Raw genomic sequence first — 17,232 nt, 5'->3', positions numbered from 1 at the left:
AGCCAGGCGTGCAGTGCTGGAGATGGAAGTGTCGTTCAGCAGGGATTCTGTGACACTCAGTGACACCACACAGTGACAATAGCATCTCTCAGCATGACCATTGTCCCATAGAGAGAGAGAGAGAGAGAGAGAGAGAGAGAGAGAGAGAGAGAGAGAGAGAGAGAGAGAGAGAGAGAGAGAGAGAGAGAGAGAGAGAGAGAGAGAGAGAGAGAGAAGGAAGGAAGAGATTTGGCCAATCCTTAATCCACTCACACTGCACTCCCTCAGTGGAGAACATGCAGTGTGGGGAGTGGCCCAGACTAATCCAACTATCTGCTGACGCTGGCAGAAACGTTATTGGGTTAACAGGAAAGACGAGACGAGACAGTTCTCTGAGGTAAGCAAGCGATGGGTCATGTAAGGTCAAGGAAGGGCAAAATGTAAAGGATTCATTTTCAAATCACCTTCACCGAAAACCATGAGAATGGATTTGCGCGTCAGAACCAATGGGGGAATTTGACATGTCGATTCACATACGCAGAACGTTTCCTTGAATAACATTTTGAGATCAGATTTTTTGAAAGATTTAAAAATCTATAATAACGAAAATCATGTCACTCAATAAGATTAATTTAATATTCATATTCAGTGGTCAAGAGTGGCTGCATGCACATTTAACGGAGGCCTATCTTACTCAGGGTTACAGCAGGGTTAGCAAATTGAGAAGGTTCAAAGATAATATTATTTATGTTTATATTTATTTCGGATCCCCATTAGCTTTTGCACTTGACAAAAGCTATTCATCCTGGGGTCCAGCACTTAGAACAATACAACAATATTCAATACATTACATGAGGAAATCGGATAATCGATTTTTCAGCTCACGTCTCCAGCGTGCATACATACACATACTATCGATAATCTAGCGTTTATTTGAAAACGATTCATAAATAGGCTGAAAAATGACAACGTTTTTATGTATTCTAGAATATTCCAGTAAACGTCTTTTATCATGGAATCCTTATATTTTCCTTGAAAACGAGGGCTTTTCAAAATGCTATAAAACGAAAATGAACCGATAAAAAAACAATCCGCTTCGACAATGTTGACTGGAAAACTAGTCATTGATAAGCGACGGGCAGATTAGACACATAGCCATAATTTAAAACATAGATTAGGCGTTATTAACGCTAACATTGAAGTGGATGGTGGGCATTCAACCGGTAAATCAAGGTTAAGCTTGGGCTCTGAAAGTGTTAAAGAACAGCTTAGACAAAGCCATGCTGTGATTTGGTATCAAAAACCTGACATCTGGAGATTTCTGAAAGAATTGGATCTTTTGGCGATTGGATGGCGAGCCCTTCTGCTCTGAGAACGACTCAGTGTCAATGCAATGCCCCCGCCCCCGTCACATTCAAAATGCAAGTTGCCCAAGTCTGAATCTGAACGTGCACGGTCAAATGACAGGGTCCGAATGCCAAGTGAAAATGGGGTATTTGATCCATCTCTGGTGAAGTGGAGAACCCTGCCCGGGAACCACAGAGGGTCTTCTACTACGCAAAGTGTTTGATCATGGCTCTGTGTCATAGGGGTCACAGCACACTAGGACCCTGCTGAGTTGATGGACGGTGCTCTTTACATGCACCAATAACTCCCCCTTCCCCCTCCTCCCACACTGTGCAACATCCTACCCCCTCAAGTGCAATATCCACAGGGCAATACCCACCACCACCACCACCGTCTGACACTGTGATTGTTATTTTGTGTATTGATATTTTGTATATTGTTGTTATTTCGTATATTGTACAGTATTGTAACATTGTCTTATTGTATAGTATTTTATGTTTCTTGTATAGTATTTATGTTTCTTGTATACTATTTTATGTTCTGTGTAGTATTTTATGTTATTTTATATTACTTGTGTGATTTTATCACTGCACCTTAAGTTTGAGTCCCAAATCTTGTATGCAAATATGACGCGCGCACACACACACACACACACACACACACACACACACACACACACACACACACACACACACACACACACACACACACACACACACACACACACACACACACACACACACACACACACACACACACACACACACACACACACACACACACACACACACACACACACACACACACACACACACACACACACACACACACACACACACACACACACACACACACACACACACACACACACACACACACACACACACACAGCCCCTCCCCAATAGGCTTTGATGTCTTGTGGTTGAGATCATAGCGAGGCGAACTGTGGACCCCTTTGAGCTGACCTGAAAATTGCCTGACCTTGGCACGCTTTTCAAATTGTAAACCCTTTGGTTCACCAACCATGAGAGGAAGGGCAGCCGCCACGACAGGGTCTGGTTTTACTTATGGGTTAAGTCTCAACCACCACAACCTTTCAGCAGCACCACTGGGGTTTTAGTTTAGTCCACTACATTTAGTCTCAGGATTTAACAATACTGTATAGTCTTGTTAATAATGCTCAATGTATTGCATGTTTTATATGTCTTTAAGTGAAATGTCCAATTGACTCACTCGGCCAGGTGGATCCGGATTACCTAGATAATTCCTGATATCAAATGAGGGGAAATGAGCTTCAGAATCCAGCCGGATTTAAGGAGAGGAGGGCAATTAGCTGATGGGCATTGAGACGACTAGAATTATTGACAGCATGGCTAAATAGAATTACTAACAGCAGACACTCAAAAGTCTATGAGCGCCTTGATGTCACTGGCACCATAATACATAAGGGGTACAGGGCACATTGTGTTGTACCTACTTTGTATGAAAGGTAATGATGACTTACACAGAACCATCTGGGAAGTCGTCCTTTGAAACTGTTTGGAATAGGGCCAGAACTTGGCAGGTGAATGGATTTAAACCACGGCAGTAGCTACCAGTGGTTCCTCAAAGGACGCCAATTGGACCCAACCACTGTGAGTCAGGCACAAGCGCATAACTTGAAGTCTGACAAGATGAATTATCACGTGATCTTGCGACGTTAACTGCCATGCAAGGTTAGCAATGGCCGACTTAGAGAAAACTCTCTGTGCATGAATTGTACTCCAACTTCGTTGCCGGCTTATGTGCAGTTAGAATATTTTGACAATCTGGATCTGAATATTCAAATAGTCAAATCAAATTTCACAAAGGCAAGGTTTAGCTCAGTGATGTTTTTAGCCATTTATTTGTACTGTGGAGGTCACGGAGAAGGGCCAAATCTGGTTTAGAGGGAAAATGTCAGATATCAGTAAGAATAACATGAACCCCCCTTCCCGAGAATTCTAAAGAAAAACGCCTGAAGTACACCAGAGAGGGAATAAAACGAGAGTTCAGAACGAGGATCAAAAGGGGCAAAGTCAGGCCAAAGATAGTAACATGCACAGGCTCATACTATTTCCCCCTCGGTGATGGTTAGTCTCCACACGCTAACTCTAAATCAACAGTGACTCCATAACATCCCTGCGGAGATGGAGACGGAGCATGGTTTTCATCTGCAGACGCCGTAAAGCAAGAGGCTAAAATAGACTCTACCAACTAAGACTTGGATATGAGAGGGAATGGTGTTAACCCTTTCACTACCACACTACAGGAAGGTGTGTGGTAGTGAAAGGGTTAACCGTCTGTAGTGTGGTAGTGAAAGGGTTAACCATTTGCCGTGTGACAGTGAAAGGGTTAACCTTCTGTATTGTCGCAGTGAAAGTATTAACTGTCTGTGGTGTGGTAGTGAAAGGGTTAACCTTCTGTAGTGTGGTAGTGAAAGGGTTATTGGAGCTGTTGTCTTTTTATGTGTTGACCTCAGACGGCAGCGTGAGTCAGCCTGCTTTGTGTGGTTTACAGCCAAAACTAAACGAGGAAAAGAGACTTCAACTCATAACGAAATGAAGAGAAAGAGGCGAGAAAACGGAGGAAAACTGAGAAACCGAACACGGACTAAAGAGTCGGACAGACAGACATTCAGACAGATTTAGACATTTAGACCACCAACCTAACCCCAGTCTAATTAGCTTAAAACCGTTGAGGCAGGAGTCTTGCAGACAAATGAACACAGTTCCGACAGATTCAAAAACACTCTCACAACCTCGTCAACTACAGAGAGGGGATTAAAGCGTCGATCTGAAAAAAGAAGATGTGGACCGTATAAGCATGGATTATATTCACATGTTCTTGAAGTCTTATGATTTGTAGATGGAAAGCATTTGGGACCTGTTAATCATTTTAGATCTGTTGTACTCCAGTGCTTACAGACGTTAACAACGCATGCCGTAACGTAACGGCCACAAAATCCAGCAAATGCAATTAAAAACTCATCTCTTGTCAACTACAGAGTGAAAACACGTCTCAATTGGTGTTGGGGCTACACATTTGTTTACATTTGGATAAGGGACTGTGGGTTTACATTTGATTAAAAAAAAAAAAAAAAAAATTGACATTTCATTTTAAGTGTCTTGCTCAAGGACACATCGACACGCTGCCCGGGAGGAGCGGGAATCAAGCCGGGAACCTCCGGATTGCCAGACGACTCCTCTACCTCCCGAGCCACTGTCGCCCCCTATGGCACTATGACACTAATCCTATTACACTATCACATTATGACACTATTATTACATTATTACACTAGCACACTATGACACTATTACATTATTACACACTATTACACTAGCGCTTTTACACTAAAATACATTATTACACTCTTAAGCACTATTACACTATAACAAACTATTACACAATATTACACTATTAAACTATAACAAACTATTACACTCTTAAACACTATAACAAACTATTACACACTAGGGTTCTGGTCTGGTGGAGATAAAAACAAAAACACAGGAGGATTTTTTTGGATGGACTAAACAACCCCCAGTTTGAGACTAAATGATACACAATAGGCTTCATAAAAACAAGACTAGGCAAGCCAAGTTAAAGCCAGACCTGGACACATGCCAGTGGGGGAACACTCGGTGGTACTTGATGCATGCACTACAATTTTGGAGCTACTGGCTAGCAAAGGTTAAGCCACTAAATCACTAAAACCACCCACCACACAGCACCCCTGTGTGCTTTGCTGCTAAGATGCAAAAGAAAGCCACATTTTGATTCCGAATTGACGATCAATTGTTACCGAATTTTGCAGCCTGCTGGTGTGTTATCTCAGGTCATATCTTGGCTTCAATACGGGCGAATAAATACACAAATACATCGACGATGAATTGATATCCAATGCAAGCAATTGATAGTACTCCAAGTCTCAGACAATGTGGAGTGAATGTAGCATTAGCTACGGTCAGAAAAGCACTACACTGCTGTGCCAAGTTAACGTGACATGCATCTTGCTCTGTTTTGCCTCAACCAAAGTTGCCATTTTGTTCTTGCGGTCTGCTATTATACAAAACATGCTGTTATGAGTTTGTGCAGCTCCGGCCGCTCAGATACTCTGGCCTGGTCAGTACGCTACAACACTCACACATGCGTGTTTCAACGATGGTCCGGCAAAAAGTGGACTATCCCTTTAAGCTGTAGTTATAAATGATGGTAAATGTATTTACAGTAAATGGCTATATGCTGTAATTATAAATTATGGTACAAGTATTTACAGTAAATGGATTTAAGCTGTAGTTATGAATCATGGTAAATGTATTTACAGTAAATGGCTTTAAGTGGTAATTATAAAGTAAGGTAAAAAAAAAAAAAAACGTGGTCAATTTCTGAGGTTAGTGTGTGTAGCCATAGCTCATTCTTCAACAACAATAATTTGCCTGAAAGGAGCACCGTGTTCCATTAGTAAAAACAATGACTAATTCTCGCCATCGGACGCTTTTAGCTCACACCAAGCTCGTCTCAGTTGAATGGACACACATTACCGCCTGTGAGTTCAGTTCAGCAGCAAACCTCTCTTAAATCTCCCCAGTCAGTTCACCTCAAGTTTGAAATTTGTTTATTAATTGTCACAATAAAATACACGTACTTTACGGTGAAATGCTTGGTTCTCCTGAAACCTGTTCAATAGTGGCACATTTCCCCTGTGCTGCCATAGCGACCGTACCGGGAGACCGTCTCCCTCAGACCACAGGCGGGTTATTATGGGATGATAGTCTCCAAACAGACCAATTAGAGTGGTAATCAGGGGAGAGAATGGCAAGACTCCACCGCATAGAGGCATTCTCAAGGCCCGCCGCAAAGATGGCGAGAACAAGACCCAAGACCCAAAGTCCTCCCATTGGGACAAATAACCTCTTCTCGTCTCTTCAGAGAGAATGTTCTCTCTCCATTTATTTTTCTCTCTCAGTCTCGATTTCCTCTTTCCTCTGAGTCTCTCTCTCTCTCACGAGTCTACTGGTCACATTCCTCAATGAAAGCGCTGTGCGGTTGTGCCTTCCCAAGTTTTCTTTTTAGTTTTTTTGCAAACAGAGCGTCGAGCACCAGAAGTTGAAATAATTTGTAGAACTTTTATCAAAAGACGAGTTTTCAATGGTAGCCTGGCCTAGCGACAACAGTGGCCACGCTCTTCCGAGCACTTCCCTCAGGCATCTCAGATGTGCTGGTTATGGCTGCTGTTGTTGCTAGGCTACTATTGAAAAGTCATTGGAAGTGCAGAACTACCATTATTTAGCTTAATGTATTTAAAATGTCGTTTTATTCTTTTGGATCTCTGAGCGTTAGACATTTCTTAAAAGGAGCAATATAAAATCTTTAAACCAAATTCAACAATGCCCCAATCAGAACGCATCAGGATACCCCGCTAGGTAGCTAGCAAGCAGCTATGTGTTAGCAGCAGGCCTTTGTGCATGTGTGCAACTGTCATGCACATAATACAGTAAGTGCACGTGTCACTGATAGACAGTTTGCGGTTACCCCGCTTCTTAGGGACCTGCTCTGGCTCCCCATTGCCGCACAAATTCACTTCAAGGTGCTCAACCTGGCATATTGCGCAGCGAAGGGAACGGCTCCCGCCTACCTCCGGTCAATGTTATCTAACTACACACCATCAAGACCCCTCCACTCTACATCCTCTGGTCGCCTCAGACCCACTCCTATCTGAGCTCCGGGAGGGTCATCAAAGAGAAGCCGCCTATTCTCGGTCCTCACTCTACAATGATGGAATGAACTTCCCACCAGTTTGGACAGCCGAAACCCGATCAATATTTCGCGGTCGACTAAAAACACCCTTCTTCAATCAATATTTGAAATGAATAAAAGAAAACAAAAAAAACACTAACCTTCTTTACTGTCTTATACTATCATGCACTATACTAATATGTCTCTCTACTACTATGCACTCAACACTGCAGCACCCAAGTTTCAGCACTGTTTGATGAACATTGTTACTCAGTTGTAATAGTTGTACCCTTCCTGCTGACTTGTCGTACAGAACTTTTAAGTCGCTTTGGATAAAAGTGTCAGCTAAATGACTAAATGTAAATGTAAATTATATAATTTATTTTTTATAATATATTTTTTACATGTTCAAAATAAAGATTTAATTCAAGAAATACAAGAAAGGAACATTCTCTTCCCATTCTCTTCTGGTTTCATCATGCTCTCTCTTGTCCACATACAGTATCTTGTCTGTTGTGTTGTGGTTTCATCGTGCTCTCTCTTGTCCACATACAGTATCTGGTCTGTTGTGTTGTGGTTTCATCGTGCTCTCTCTTGTCTTACAGTATCTGGTCTGTTGTGTTGTGGTTTCATCGTGCTCTCTCTTGTCTTACTGTATCTGGTCTGTTGTGTTGTGGTTTCATCGTGCTCTCTCTTGTCTTACAGTATCTGGTCTGTTGTGGTTTCATCGTGCTCTCTCTTGTCTTACAGTATCTGGTCTGTTGTGGTTTCATCATGCTCTCTCTTGTCTTACAGTATCTGGTCTGTTGTGGTTTCATCGTGCTCTCTCTTGTCTTACAGTATCTGGTCTGTTGTGGTTTCATCGTGCTCTCTCTTGTCTTACAGTATCTGGTCTGTTGTGGTTTCATCATGCTCTCTCTTGTCTTACAGTATCTGGTCTGTTGTGGTTTCATCGTGCTCTCTCTTGTCTTACAGTATCTGGTCTGTTGTGGTTTCATCGTGCTCTCTCTTGTCTTACAGTATCTGGTCTGTTGTGGTTTCATCATGCTCTCTCTTGTCTTACAGTATCTGGTCTGTTGTGGTTTCATCGTGCTCTCTCTTGTCTTACAGTATCTGGTCTGTTGTGGTTTCATCGTGCTCTCGCTTGTCTTACAGTATCTGGTCTGTTCTTGCTCGTATCGTCTCAATGCTCACCTCCACAGTCTGAACTCACTGAACTCAGTTGTTCCCCACGACTCACTGCTTTCCTACCAGGGGGGACGTTCTGATTACATAATCAAAACAAACCATGCATAATTCAGTGTTTGAATGAATATATTCATAGATAATGTGATGAATAATCTGTTCAGTGAGGCACATTTTTTCTAGCTCGATTCCGTTTGACCATCAATCAAAACACAGTATGCCTGGGTTCCTTTTCTTAGTCTGTGGACCTTCTATGTGTATAACCGTGAATCATATTGTTATTATAAATTTTAAATACAAGTATAGTATAGTAAAGTCAAGAGGTCGACTCAAGATCGTAAAAGGTATTCAAGTTGGTTTGAGGAGAGTGATGATGAACTATCCTCTGCCTTTATAACTACCTCTTAGAAAGATATTCATAAATACATTAAGACATATCTCCTTAGAACACAGCATAAATCACTAACAGGAGCCATGGCTAATCTCCACATCATTACATACTACTCGTTATGGTTGAGACAGGTGAATCATGGTGGCTGGATCAGATCCCTTGAGAGTGCACTGACCAAAGAACACACAAAACAGGAATTGATGTCCCTCTGTCTGCGCTTTAGGAGTTTGGAGCCTAATTCAAATGCTGCGAAGGTACCTGGCCTATATAGCGTATAGATGTCCACCGGAGTGTTTGGTTCTATTCTATTCGCATCTCTTTTCTTTGCTTGAAAATAGTCATCCGTTTCAATCCTCACTCTCGCTCTCCTGTGAGTTATCCTGCTAGGGCCCAGGTTGTTTCTCTGGCATGATATTCAGATATATATAGGTCTACGTTCTTTGGTTCTAATGTTCTAATGCGACTGTTCTCTCGGACCTCCTCTCGTGTTCTTTGGTCTATGCCGCCGCTGTCTCCCTTCGGCGGAGTGATGGTTTAGCCCGGGGAACTCTGTGCTCTGAGTACTAATCCATCCATAATTACAGAGTGCCAAGGCCAGTTGTCAGGGAAACCAAAAAGAAACTCTCCAGGAATGTTTTTCCCCCTTGCGGTACGTGTCTCTTCCAGTTTGACCCGATTCTTCCCATCTCTCTCTCTCACCCCCCCTCTATCTCTCTCTCTCTCTCTCTCTCTCACTCATTACTTGCTACCTATTTCTCTATCTTGGCGGCAGTTTCATGTGAAGGAAATGTGAAAGAAATTGGGAATGTTACAAAAAAGAGTTAAAACATTTAAGGAAACGTCACATTACAGCAAGGCAAAATGCATTGTTCGCTCACAAGTCTCCCAAAACAGACACAGTGGAAGTGACACAGATTGAACAGTGAATATTATAGCTTTTGGTTTATAGGGAACTGAAGTCAGGATCACATCCAGTATATTTCTCATACTTTTCCACACTGCATTACAATGCTTACATTTTCTTAAAGAAGCACTTCAATCAAAATAAATAATAATAAAAAATAAAAAGATGTAAACAAAGTGCAATACCAAGCAGGGTTATTTTGCCTAGAGGTCACTGTTCGACGGCATTACAGAATATACCTTTAATCTAGCGAACTAACAGTTTCAATATTAGCAATTTTACCCTGCTAGCTAAGAGTAATATTTTCTTCATCAAGCTTTCACCAAAAAACAATGCTGATTTATTTTGCACATAATCTCACAAACATCCAAAAACTCTAACACAGTTTGACAGTTGTGGAGTGTAAATGGGTTTGAATATGGCCACCAGTGATGTCATCAGGGACATTGAACCCTTGATTACAGCTCAATGAAATGATAAGGTAGCAGGCCCTACAAGACAAGGTATTGCTGTTTTTCATCTACATAATTTTATAGACCTGTAATTAACACAATATAAGGGTTCAATGTCCCCGATGGCCCATATTAAAACTCATTTACTCTCAATAACTATCAAACTAAATGAATGTCTGCAAAACTCTTATATTAGAGCTTCTGAATGTGTGTGAGATTATTGCAAAATAAATCAGCATTGTTTTTTTTTGGTGAAGTGTCCCTTTTAAAGGTTTCAAAAGCTGCCAGCATGTTTGAAAACATGAAACATGAAACAGAATCTTGAGATGTTTTAAACTAAGAGATTATTTATTGTGGGAGGGGAGGTACAAGTATGGACAGGGTAATAGTAGAAATACATACATAATTATAGGCAATACTGTGAATATTGTATACAAATAAACAGAGTAAACAAAAGGTGCAGATGAGGGTCTGTATATCGGTTATATTATGTTACAATAAATATAGGCAATGCATTTAAACGGTATACACAAGGTGCTGTATACACAAGGTACCCTAACTGGCATGATATATGTCATACGTCTTAGTCTGTGCAGGTTTTGGTGGTTAAGAGTTAGTGGTTAGACATTCCTAACAGTTCTTGAGTTGTGCAGTTCGTTCTCTATCTGCTGGCAGTAGTCCATGCCCACGGGTGTGGAGCCTGATGGCTGCTCGTTTTGTTCAGACCGAATGCAAGGATTGGCTGAGCTACCTATATATCCTACAGTCTGGGCAGTGGAAGGCTAGACATATAGCTAATGTTGCACCTACTAGCTCGTTTTTTATTATGGCAAACAACTTTCTACTTCCACCTTCAGCAGCTTCCACTGCGAAAGAAGCTACAATAAAAAAAAAAGAATAAAAAGACGACCTGGATGACGCCCAATCACCTCAAACTAAACCTGAGCAAAATGGAGCTATCCTCCCCGCTGACTGACCTTTTGATCACAGTGGATATGTAGCCGTGGCTCCGTCCCCCGACTGCCAAGAACCTATTATAGGTGTGGTCCTTGACGACCAGCTGAACTTCTCTGCCTCAACAAGCAGAACCAGCAGAGTCTTCCGCGTGATTTTTTTCCGTAGGCTATGTTTGCGAAGACGCTCTCTGATTGGCTAGCCACGTACAGCGAAGACCCTCTCTGATTGGTTTAGCACCGAAGGGTCTCTTCCGCATATTCAACAACAATTGATATGTTGTTCCATAACCCTAACCTTAACCTTAACCTTAACCCTAACTCTAAGCATAACCCACTTCGAAAGAGGGCCAAAGCATAACCACTTTGAAGCAGAGAATATATATGTACAAGGCGGAAGAGACCCTTCGGCGCTAAACCAATCAACAAGGGTCTTCGCTGTACGCGGCTAGCCAATCAGAGAGCGTCTTCGCAAACATAGGATACGGGAAAGAATCACGCGATTCTTGCTGAGCAACGTCAGAAGGATCCGCCCCTTCCTGACAAAAGAAGCCACCAAACTTCTCCTGCAATCAACAGTCTCACCTCGACTACTGCAATGCACTGCTGGCTCAGGGCTCTACGCTAACCTTTTTCACTAGGGGCACAGGTGCTCCTAAATGAACAAATTTAGGAGCACACAAAGAAATTTAGGAGCACCCAAAAATATTTAGGAGCACAGTGAAAATATGTCAAGTAAAATTTTTCAGAAATAAATGTATATTTGTACTGTGCGTGCATGTGCAAACGGGACACATCTGTGCAATAGCACATACCACCAAAGTCACTGGCCCACTGTGTGCGTGTGTGTGTATCATCTGCGTGTGCAAACGGGAATGGGACAGACATTTGAACTATTAATTAAGTGATTAATGCCTACTATGGCAAAGTTGTAGCCAACAACTAGGCCTAATAAGAAAGGCAGTGATATTGAACAAAAAGGAGACACTGGCTTTACAACCAGGGCCATCAGTAGAGGGGGGAGCTAGTGTTGCTCTTTTAGAAAAATAATCCTTTCATGGTTGCCTATTGAAATACTGTACACCTCCAGTACAGTAGTTTGCGTGTCAGGTAGACCATTGATTGACAGTCGATTCTGCCAATTACGACGTCACACCGCTTGCACTCTGGCCGTCCGGCGCTACAGCTGGACCCATTGCCCACCTCTGCGGTTGATAACGCTAGCCAAGTTAGCTGTACACACATACACAGTGGGCCAGTTGTAGGGGTGTAACAATGCATCGCAATGCATCGATCCTACTTTGCAATATTTACAAAACATGACATTGTTTTCGAACTCTAGCCATGGGGAAATGTTTAGCCAATTCACGTTAAATTTGTATGTCTTCCCTCCGGCTCCAGTGGGTGTAGCTTCGCTAGCTACAGTGGCTACATTGGGTGCTACAGTGGGTGTAGCCTCGCTAGCTTGGCCAACTTCGCTAGCATGCTGGCTAGCGTCAGTATCTTGGTTAACGTTAACGTTAACCATCACCTCTGTAACATGAGCTGCCTCGCCTGACTTCTCATTCTCCGGTATCTTTCGCGCAAAATAAAAATGAATGGGCTTCGACATGGCTGTATTATTGTTTGACTCAGACAGTGACGCAGCCGCTGATCATTACTTTCGGTTTCCAGTCGTGTGACCACAGGAAACTACTGTGATTGGAACGTTTATGCGGCTGTGAACTGTGGGACTTGTAGTTTTTTTAACGATTCTCGCAGCGGAGAAAAAAAAGGACGAATGAGAGGCTGTACTCTGCACTCGCTGGCCCCACTCGCACGCCGTGCGAGTACTTGAATTTGCATGTTCGCACGCACATATTTTTAGGCGCATATGCGAGCAATATGGTCGCACTGTAGAGCCCTGTGGCTGGTTTACCGGCTGCCGCCACCAAGCCATTTCAAGTCATACTGAACACTGCAGCCTGCCTGGTCTCCAACCTGCCAAAGTCAGCCCACGTTACCCCACTTCACGTCAACCCACTTCTTCGAGAGCTGCACTGAATCAAGGACCTTGACCTGGCATACTGTGCAGCGAAGGTAACGGCTCCCTCCTACCTCTGGTCAATGGTCTCTAACTACACCCCCCCAAAACCCCTATGCTCTGCATCTTCTGGCCGCCTCAGACCCACTCCTATCCAAGCTCCTGGGAGGATCATCAAAGAGAAGCAGGCTATTCTCGGTCCTCGCTCCACAATGTAATGAAACCCGCAAAAATTGTGTAATGGCTGAAACCCAATTTTCTGCCATCGACTAAAAACACACTTCTTCAATCAATATCTGAAAAAAGTATATATATACTAACCATCATACTGTCTTTTACTGTTATGCACTTTGCTACTAAGGAATCTACCGTGCCTCTCTGTGCGTTCAGTAGAAAGCTATCTGGCTGCATGTTAGCCTAGCTTAGCACAATGAATGGAAGCGGACATGACCGGTTAGCCTTCGGGAGAGGTGTTAGTTGGACAATGCCTAGGCTAACCGGTCATGTCCACTTCCATTCATTGTGCTAAGCTAGGCTAACATGTAGCCAGATAGCTTTCTACTGAACGCACAGAGAGGAAACTGGTATCTATCTTCCTGTCTCTCCCTGGAGTAGACGGTAAGCTAATTTCCCAAAATGTTGGTGTGTTCCTTTAATACAGTACCGGTAGCTACATCTAATGTGTTGTTTGGACACAAAGGGAATTTGAAGCATCTCTCTGCTATTGTTGTGTCTATGTGTCACGTATCGAGCCCAAATAAACAAAGCGGGACGATGAAAGCGATAAGAGGCCTTTGTTTGAGGAAAGAATATGGAGGACTCGTTTGTGTGTGTTCTCCTTGGGATAGTATGTACACACGACACCCACCACAGCCCTCATACAAGGAAGGCTGTGGAATGACTACTGTGTCTATGTGAAATAGAGAGCTACCACAGAGGGCAGGCCTGATGGAAAGAAACTGAAGTGCCCGTGTGTGTGTGTGTGTGTGTGTGTGTGTGTGTGTGTGTGTGTGTGTGTGTGTGTGTGTGTGTGTGTGTGTGTGTGTGTGTGTGTGTGTGTGTGTGTGTGTGTTTTCCAGGGGCATGACGACCTCGTAAGCCCTGTGAATGTCAATGTCAATTCACAACTCAGCAGCCATTAACATTCCCAGCAACCTCTTCTGTGTCACAGCCACTGGGCTGCGAGTGACACCACAATAACACTAACATACAGGAAGTACTTACTTGAAATGTTTGATGCGTTTGGATGTTTCTAAGTTTGAGGCTGCTTTTTAGGTAACCTGGATGAACGTGCATCTCATCGCACCACTATTTCAACCAGCGACAGTCGTGTTTTGTTTGAATTTCAAATCTGTGTCTTCGGGTATTTAGGCTGTGTGGCACGAGGCGCAAAGCAAAACAAAAACCACGTCAGAGGTTATGAGAGAGAGGCCTGGCGCTTGCCGTTTATTATCTTGTGGAACCGTTCAAAATGTCAGTATTTTGCCTTTCCTCAACCTCTATATACATTATACATGATAGGAACAAATTATATATACACTCCCCTGATTCTCCTGTTTTAGTGAGTACAATCGTGTAATAATAATAATAATAATAATAAACTTTATTTGTATGGCACCTTTCATACAAGAATTGCAGCTAAAAGTGCTCTACAGCTGAAAAGACAAAATGAGCACATAAAGTGCAGACATATAAAAATCTAAAATGTTCACATTAGGATCTAGCATCCCAATAGGCCACTTTGTTTATGGTGTGGTTGGTTGTAGTGTGCTAAAGGATATAGGGTTAAGAAATATATCAAATTGGCAGCGGAGCTCTCACAAATACAACCTATACAGTGGGAAATCAATAGCCATCATTACTGTTCATAACTCACCTCCCCACATACTGTACAACAGTCTGCTGTGTGTGTGTGCATGTGCATCCTCTCATACATGTGATCTCCACTGTGTACACTGTACACACATGGTATGTGTCTGGGTCCACATGGCATACCTCTGAACAGCACCCATGTGGAAGAGAGTGTGTGTGTGTGTGTGTGTGTGTGTGTGTGTGTGTGTGTGTGTGTGTGTGTGTGTGTGTGTGTGTGTGTGTGTGTGTGTGTGTGTGTGTGTGTGTGTGTGTGTGTCTGAGTGTGTCTGAGTGTGTCAAATCTGGAGCCTCTCCACGGCCCCAGCTCTTTGCATATATCCCACCCATGTCCACGTCTTACGTGGCTCCTACCAGTCTGCACATTCCAGCCACGGCCAGACCGACGGTTCATCCGGGCTGAGATCTTAGGAAGCCGAGCCAGGAAAGAGGCTCGTAACCGGGGCTTTGGCTGGAGCTGTGGCTGGGTCTAAGGGCTTTACTGCTGGGAACAGGCAAGCCCCCCTTCCCTAGCCCCTCCTCAGGCAGGCAGAGGCAGGCACCGAGCCGGCAGACCCTCTTCTTGTCCCCCCCCCCCCCCCTTCTATCAGCCGCTCCCTCTCTTTATTATCTCCCATAATGTCCCTTCTCCTACCCCCACTAACAACAGCCGTCCAAGGGCAGTGCTAGTAAGCTAATCCCCCTCCCAGAGTCCTCCCCCTGGGGTCCTACCTCGAGTGGAGCCTCTTGCTGGCCAGATCCTGGTCCACACCGTTAGCGGCAGACTGAGCCATTGAGCCGCTGCTCTCCGCCTGTCTCCTCCTGCTTTGAGACCCCTTCACAAATTATGTCCTCCTCCAGCTGCTCCCCACGTCCTCCTTCCTTTGCCAGCCGCCTCTCTCTCTCTCTCTCTCTCTCTTCTCTCTCTCACACACACACACTCCTTTCCTCTCAGCACAGCAATGGCAGCTGCTGAGGAAGTGAGGTATTGTGCAAATAAACCATATAAAGCAGGCCCCTCCCCCTCACGAGTGACATCACAGGCTGGGGAGTAGATGTATCTGTGTGAGATAGAGTGAGGTAGCTGCCAAGGCAAAAGAGCACATCACAATGGTCTGTGTGTGTGTCTCTCTCTCTCTCTCTCTCTCTCTCTCTCTCTCTCTCTCCCACACAAACACCACTTTCCCACTTCCTCTCTGTCAGATCTACTAGTTTTTAAGTATCGGTTTTCAAAGATAACAATTTCTGCTTGTAAAGAGCACTCTCACCACAGCACTTTCCGCTGAGCTTCTAATAACCTTATGAACACCACAACTTCCTGTTCCTCACGCTCTTCTCTCAAATAAGACATGACTGTACTAAAACATGTTGGCTCATTCTTTCTTCTTTTTCTTGACCACTTTCAGATCACCATGTTTGGCTGAAGGTGAAAGAGAGATATTGTTATGTTTGTGTACTGGACAAGTTGGATATTCAGTGAATAATCAACCTAATTTTAATTGTATTCACACACACACACACACACACACACACACACACACACACACACACAAGCTCGGCTATGCTTCACTGACACTTAAAGGGGTCATATTTAGGTTTATTTTTCACTATTTGGGCAAGTCAACTCAAAAGTCCTGTGAGTCTATGGAACACATCTGTAAGTATTTTTTTCAATAAAATTCATTGTTATGTATTTTTTATCAAGAGAGAGAGAGAGAGAGAGAGAGAGAGAGAGAGAGAGAGAGAGACATAAGCCCCCTGTCTCAATGCAGTGCACTCCGAGACTTGCACCGTATGAGCCTCTCTCTCCCTCTCTCTATCTGTCTCTCTCTCCCTCTCTCTCTCTCTCTCTCTCCTCTCCACTTGCTCCGTTTTGATCATAATTTCAACGTATCACAGTTGATGGTGGGCGGGCGGTGGCAGATCAGTGCCTACTTACGTCAGTGAGCGAGTCAATTCAGAATGGCTTGGTTCAGTGGGGGAGGTCCTTGTCTCAGCTGAACTGAAGAAACAGGACTGGCTAGAGATTTCACATCTAGTCAGTGTTGGTACAACCCCACATTGCTAGAAAACAATGCAAACCACTGGAAAAGGCCATTTATAAGATAGGGGAACTTTAAAACTAGAGTAGGCGTGAGTTTACCTGCCCAGCTAAGATCACCACCAGGGGCGGAGCTTTGTATAGGTGACATAGGCGGTTGCCTAGAGCCCCACCCAGAGGGGGGCGCCAAAAACTACATCCAGCTAAAGAAATATATTACTAATATTGTTTTTGCTGGGCAGACATTGTTGCGCCCCCTTCTATATCTGCAACCAATATTTTAACATTAAAAAAAAAGTATCTAACATAACATTTATTTTGGGGGGGGGGTGAATCTTGCCTAGGGCACCAA

General features: G+C 43.5%; 1 protein-coding gene across 1 annotated transcript in view; it reads right to left on the bottom strand.

The window, feature by feature from the left end:
- Positions 1-15,777, bottom strand: part of gpsm1b (G protein signaling modulator 1b) — a gene marked incomplete at its 5' end in the record, with an annotated part of 74,161 nt that extends 58,384 nt beyond the window's left edge. The window contains one exon of the mRNA XM_084325243.1: positions 15,572-15,777. Within this exon, the coding sequence (XP_084181369.1) occupies positions 15,572-15,633 (62 nt within the window). The remainder of the gene's footprint in view (positions 1-15,571) is intronic.
- Positions 15,778-17,232: the final 1,455 nt, after the last annotated feature.

The sequence above is a fragment of the Notolepis coatsorum genome, assembly GCF_963971535.1.
Source record: "Notolepis coatsorum genome assembly, chromosome: 11".
Taxonomy (NCBI): Eukaryota; Metazoa; Chordata; class Actinopteri; order Aulopiformes; family Paralepididae; genus Notolepis; species Notolepis coatsorum.
This window is presented reverse-complemented; position numbering and strand designations above follow the sequence as displayed.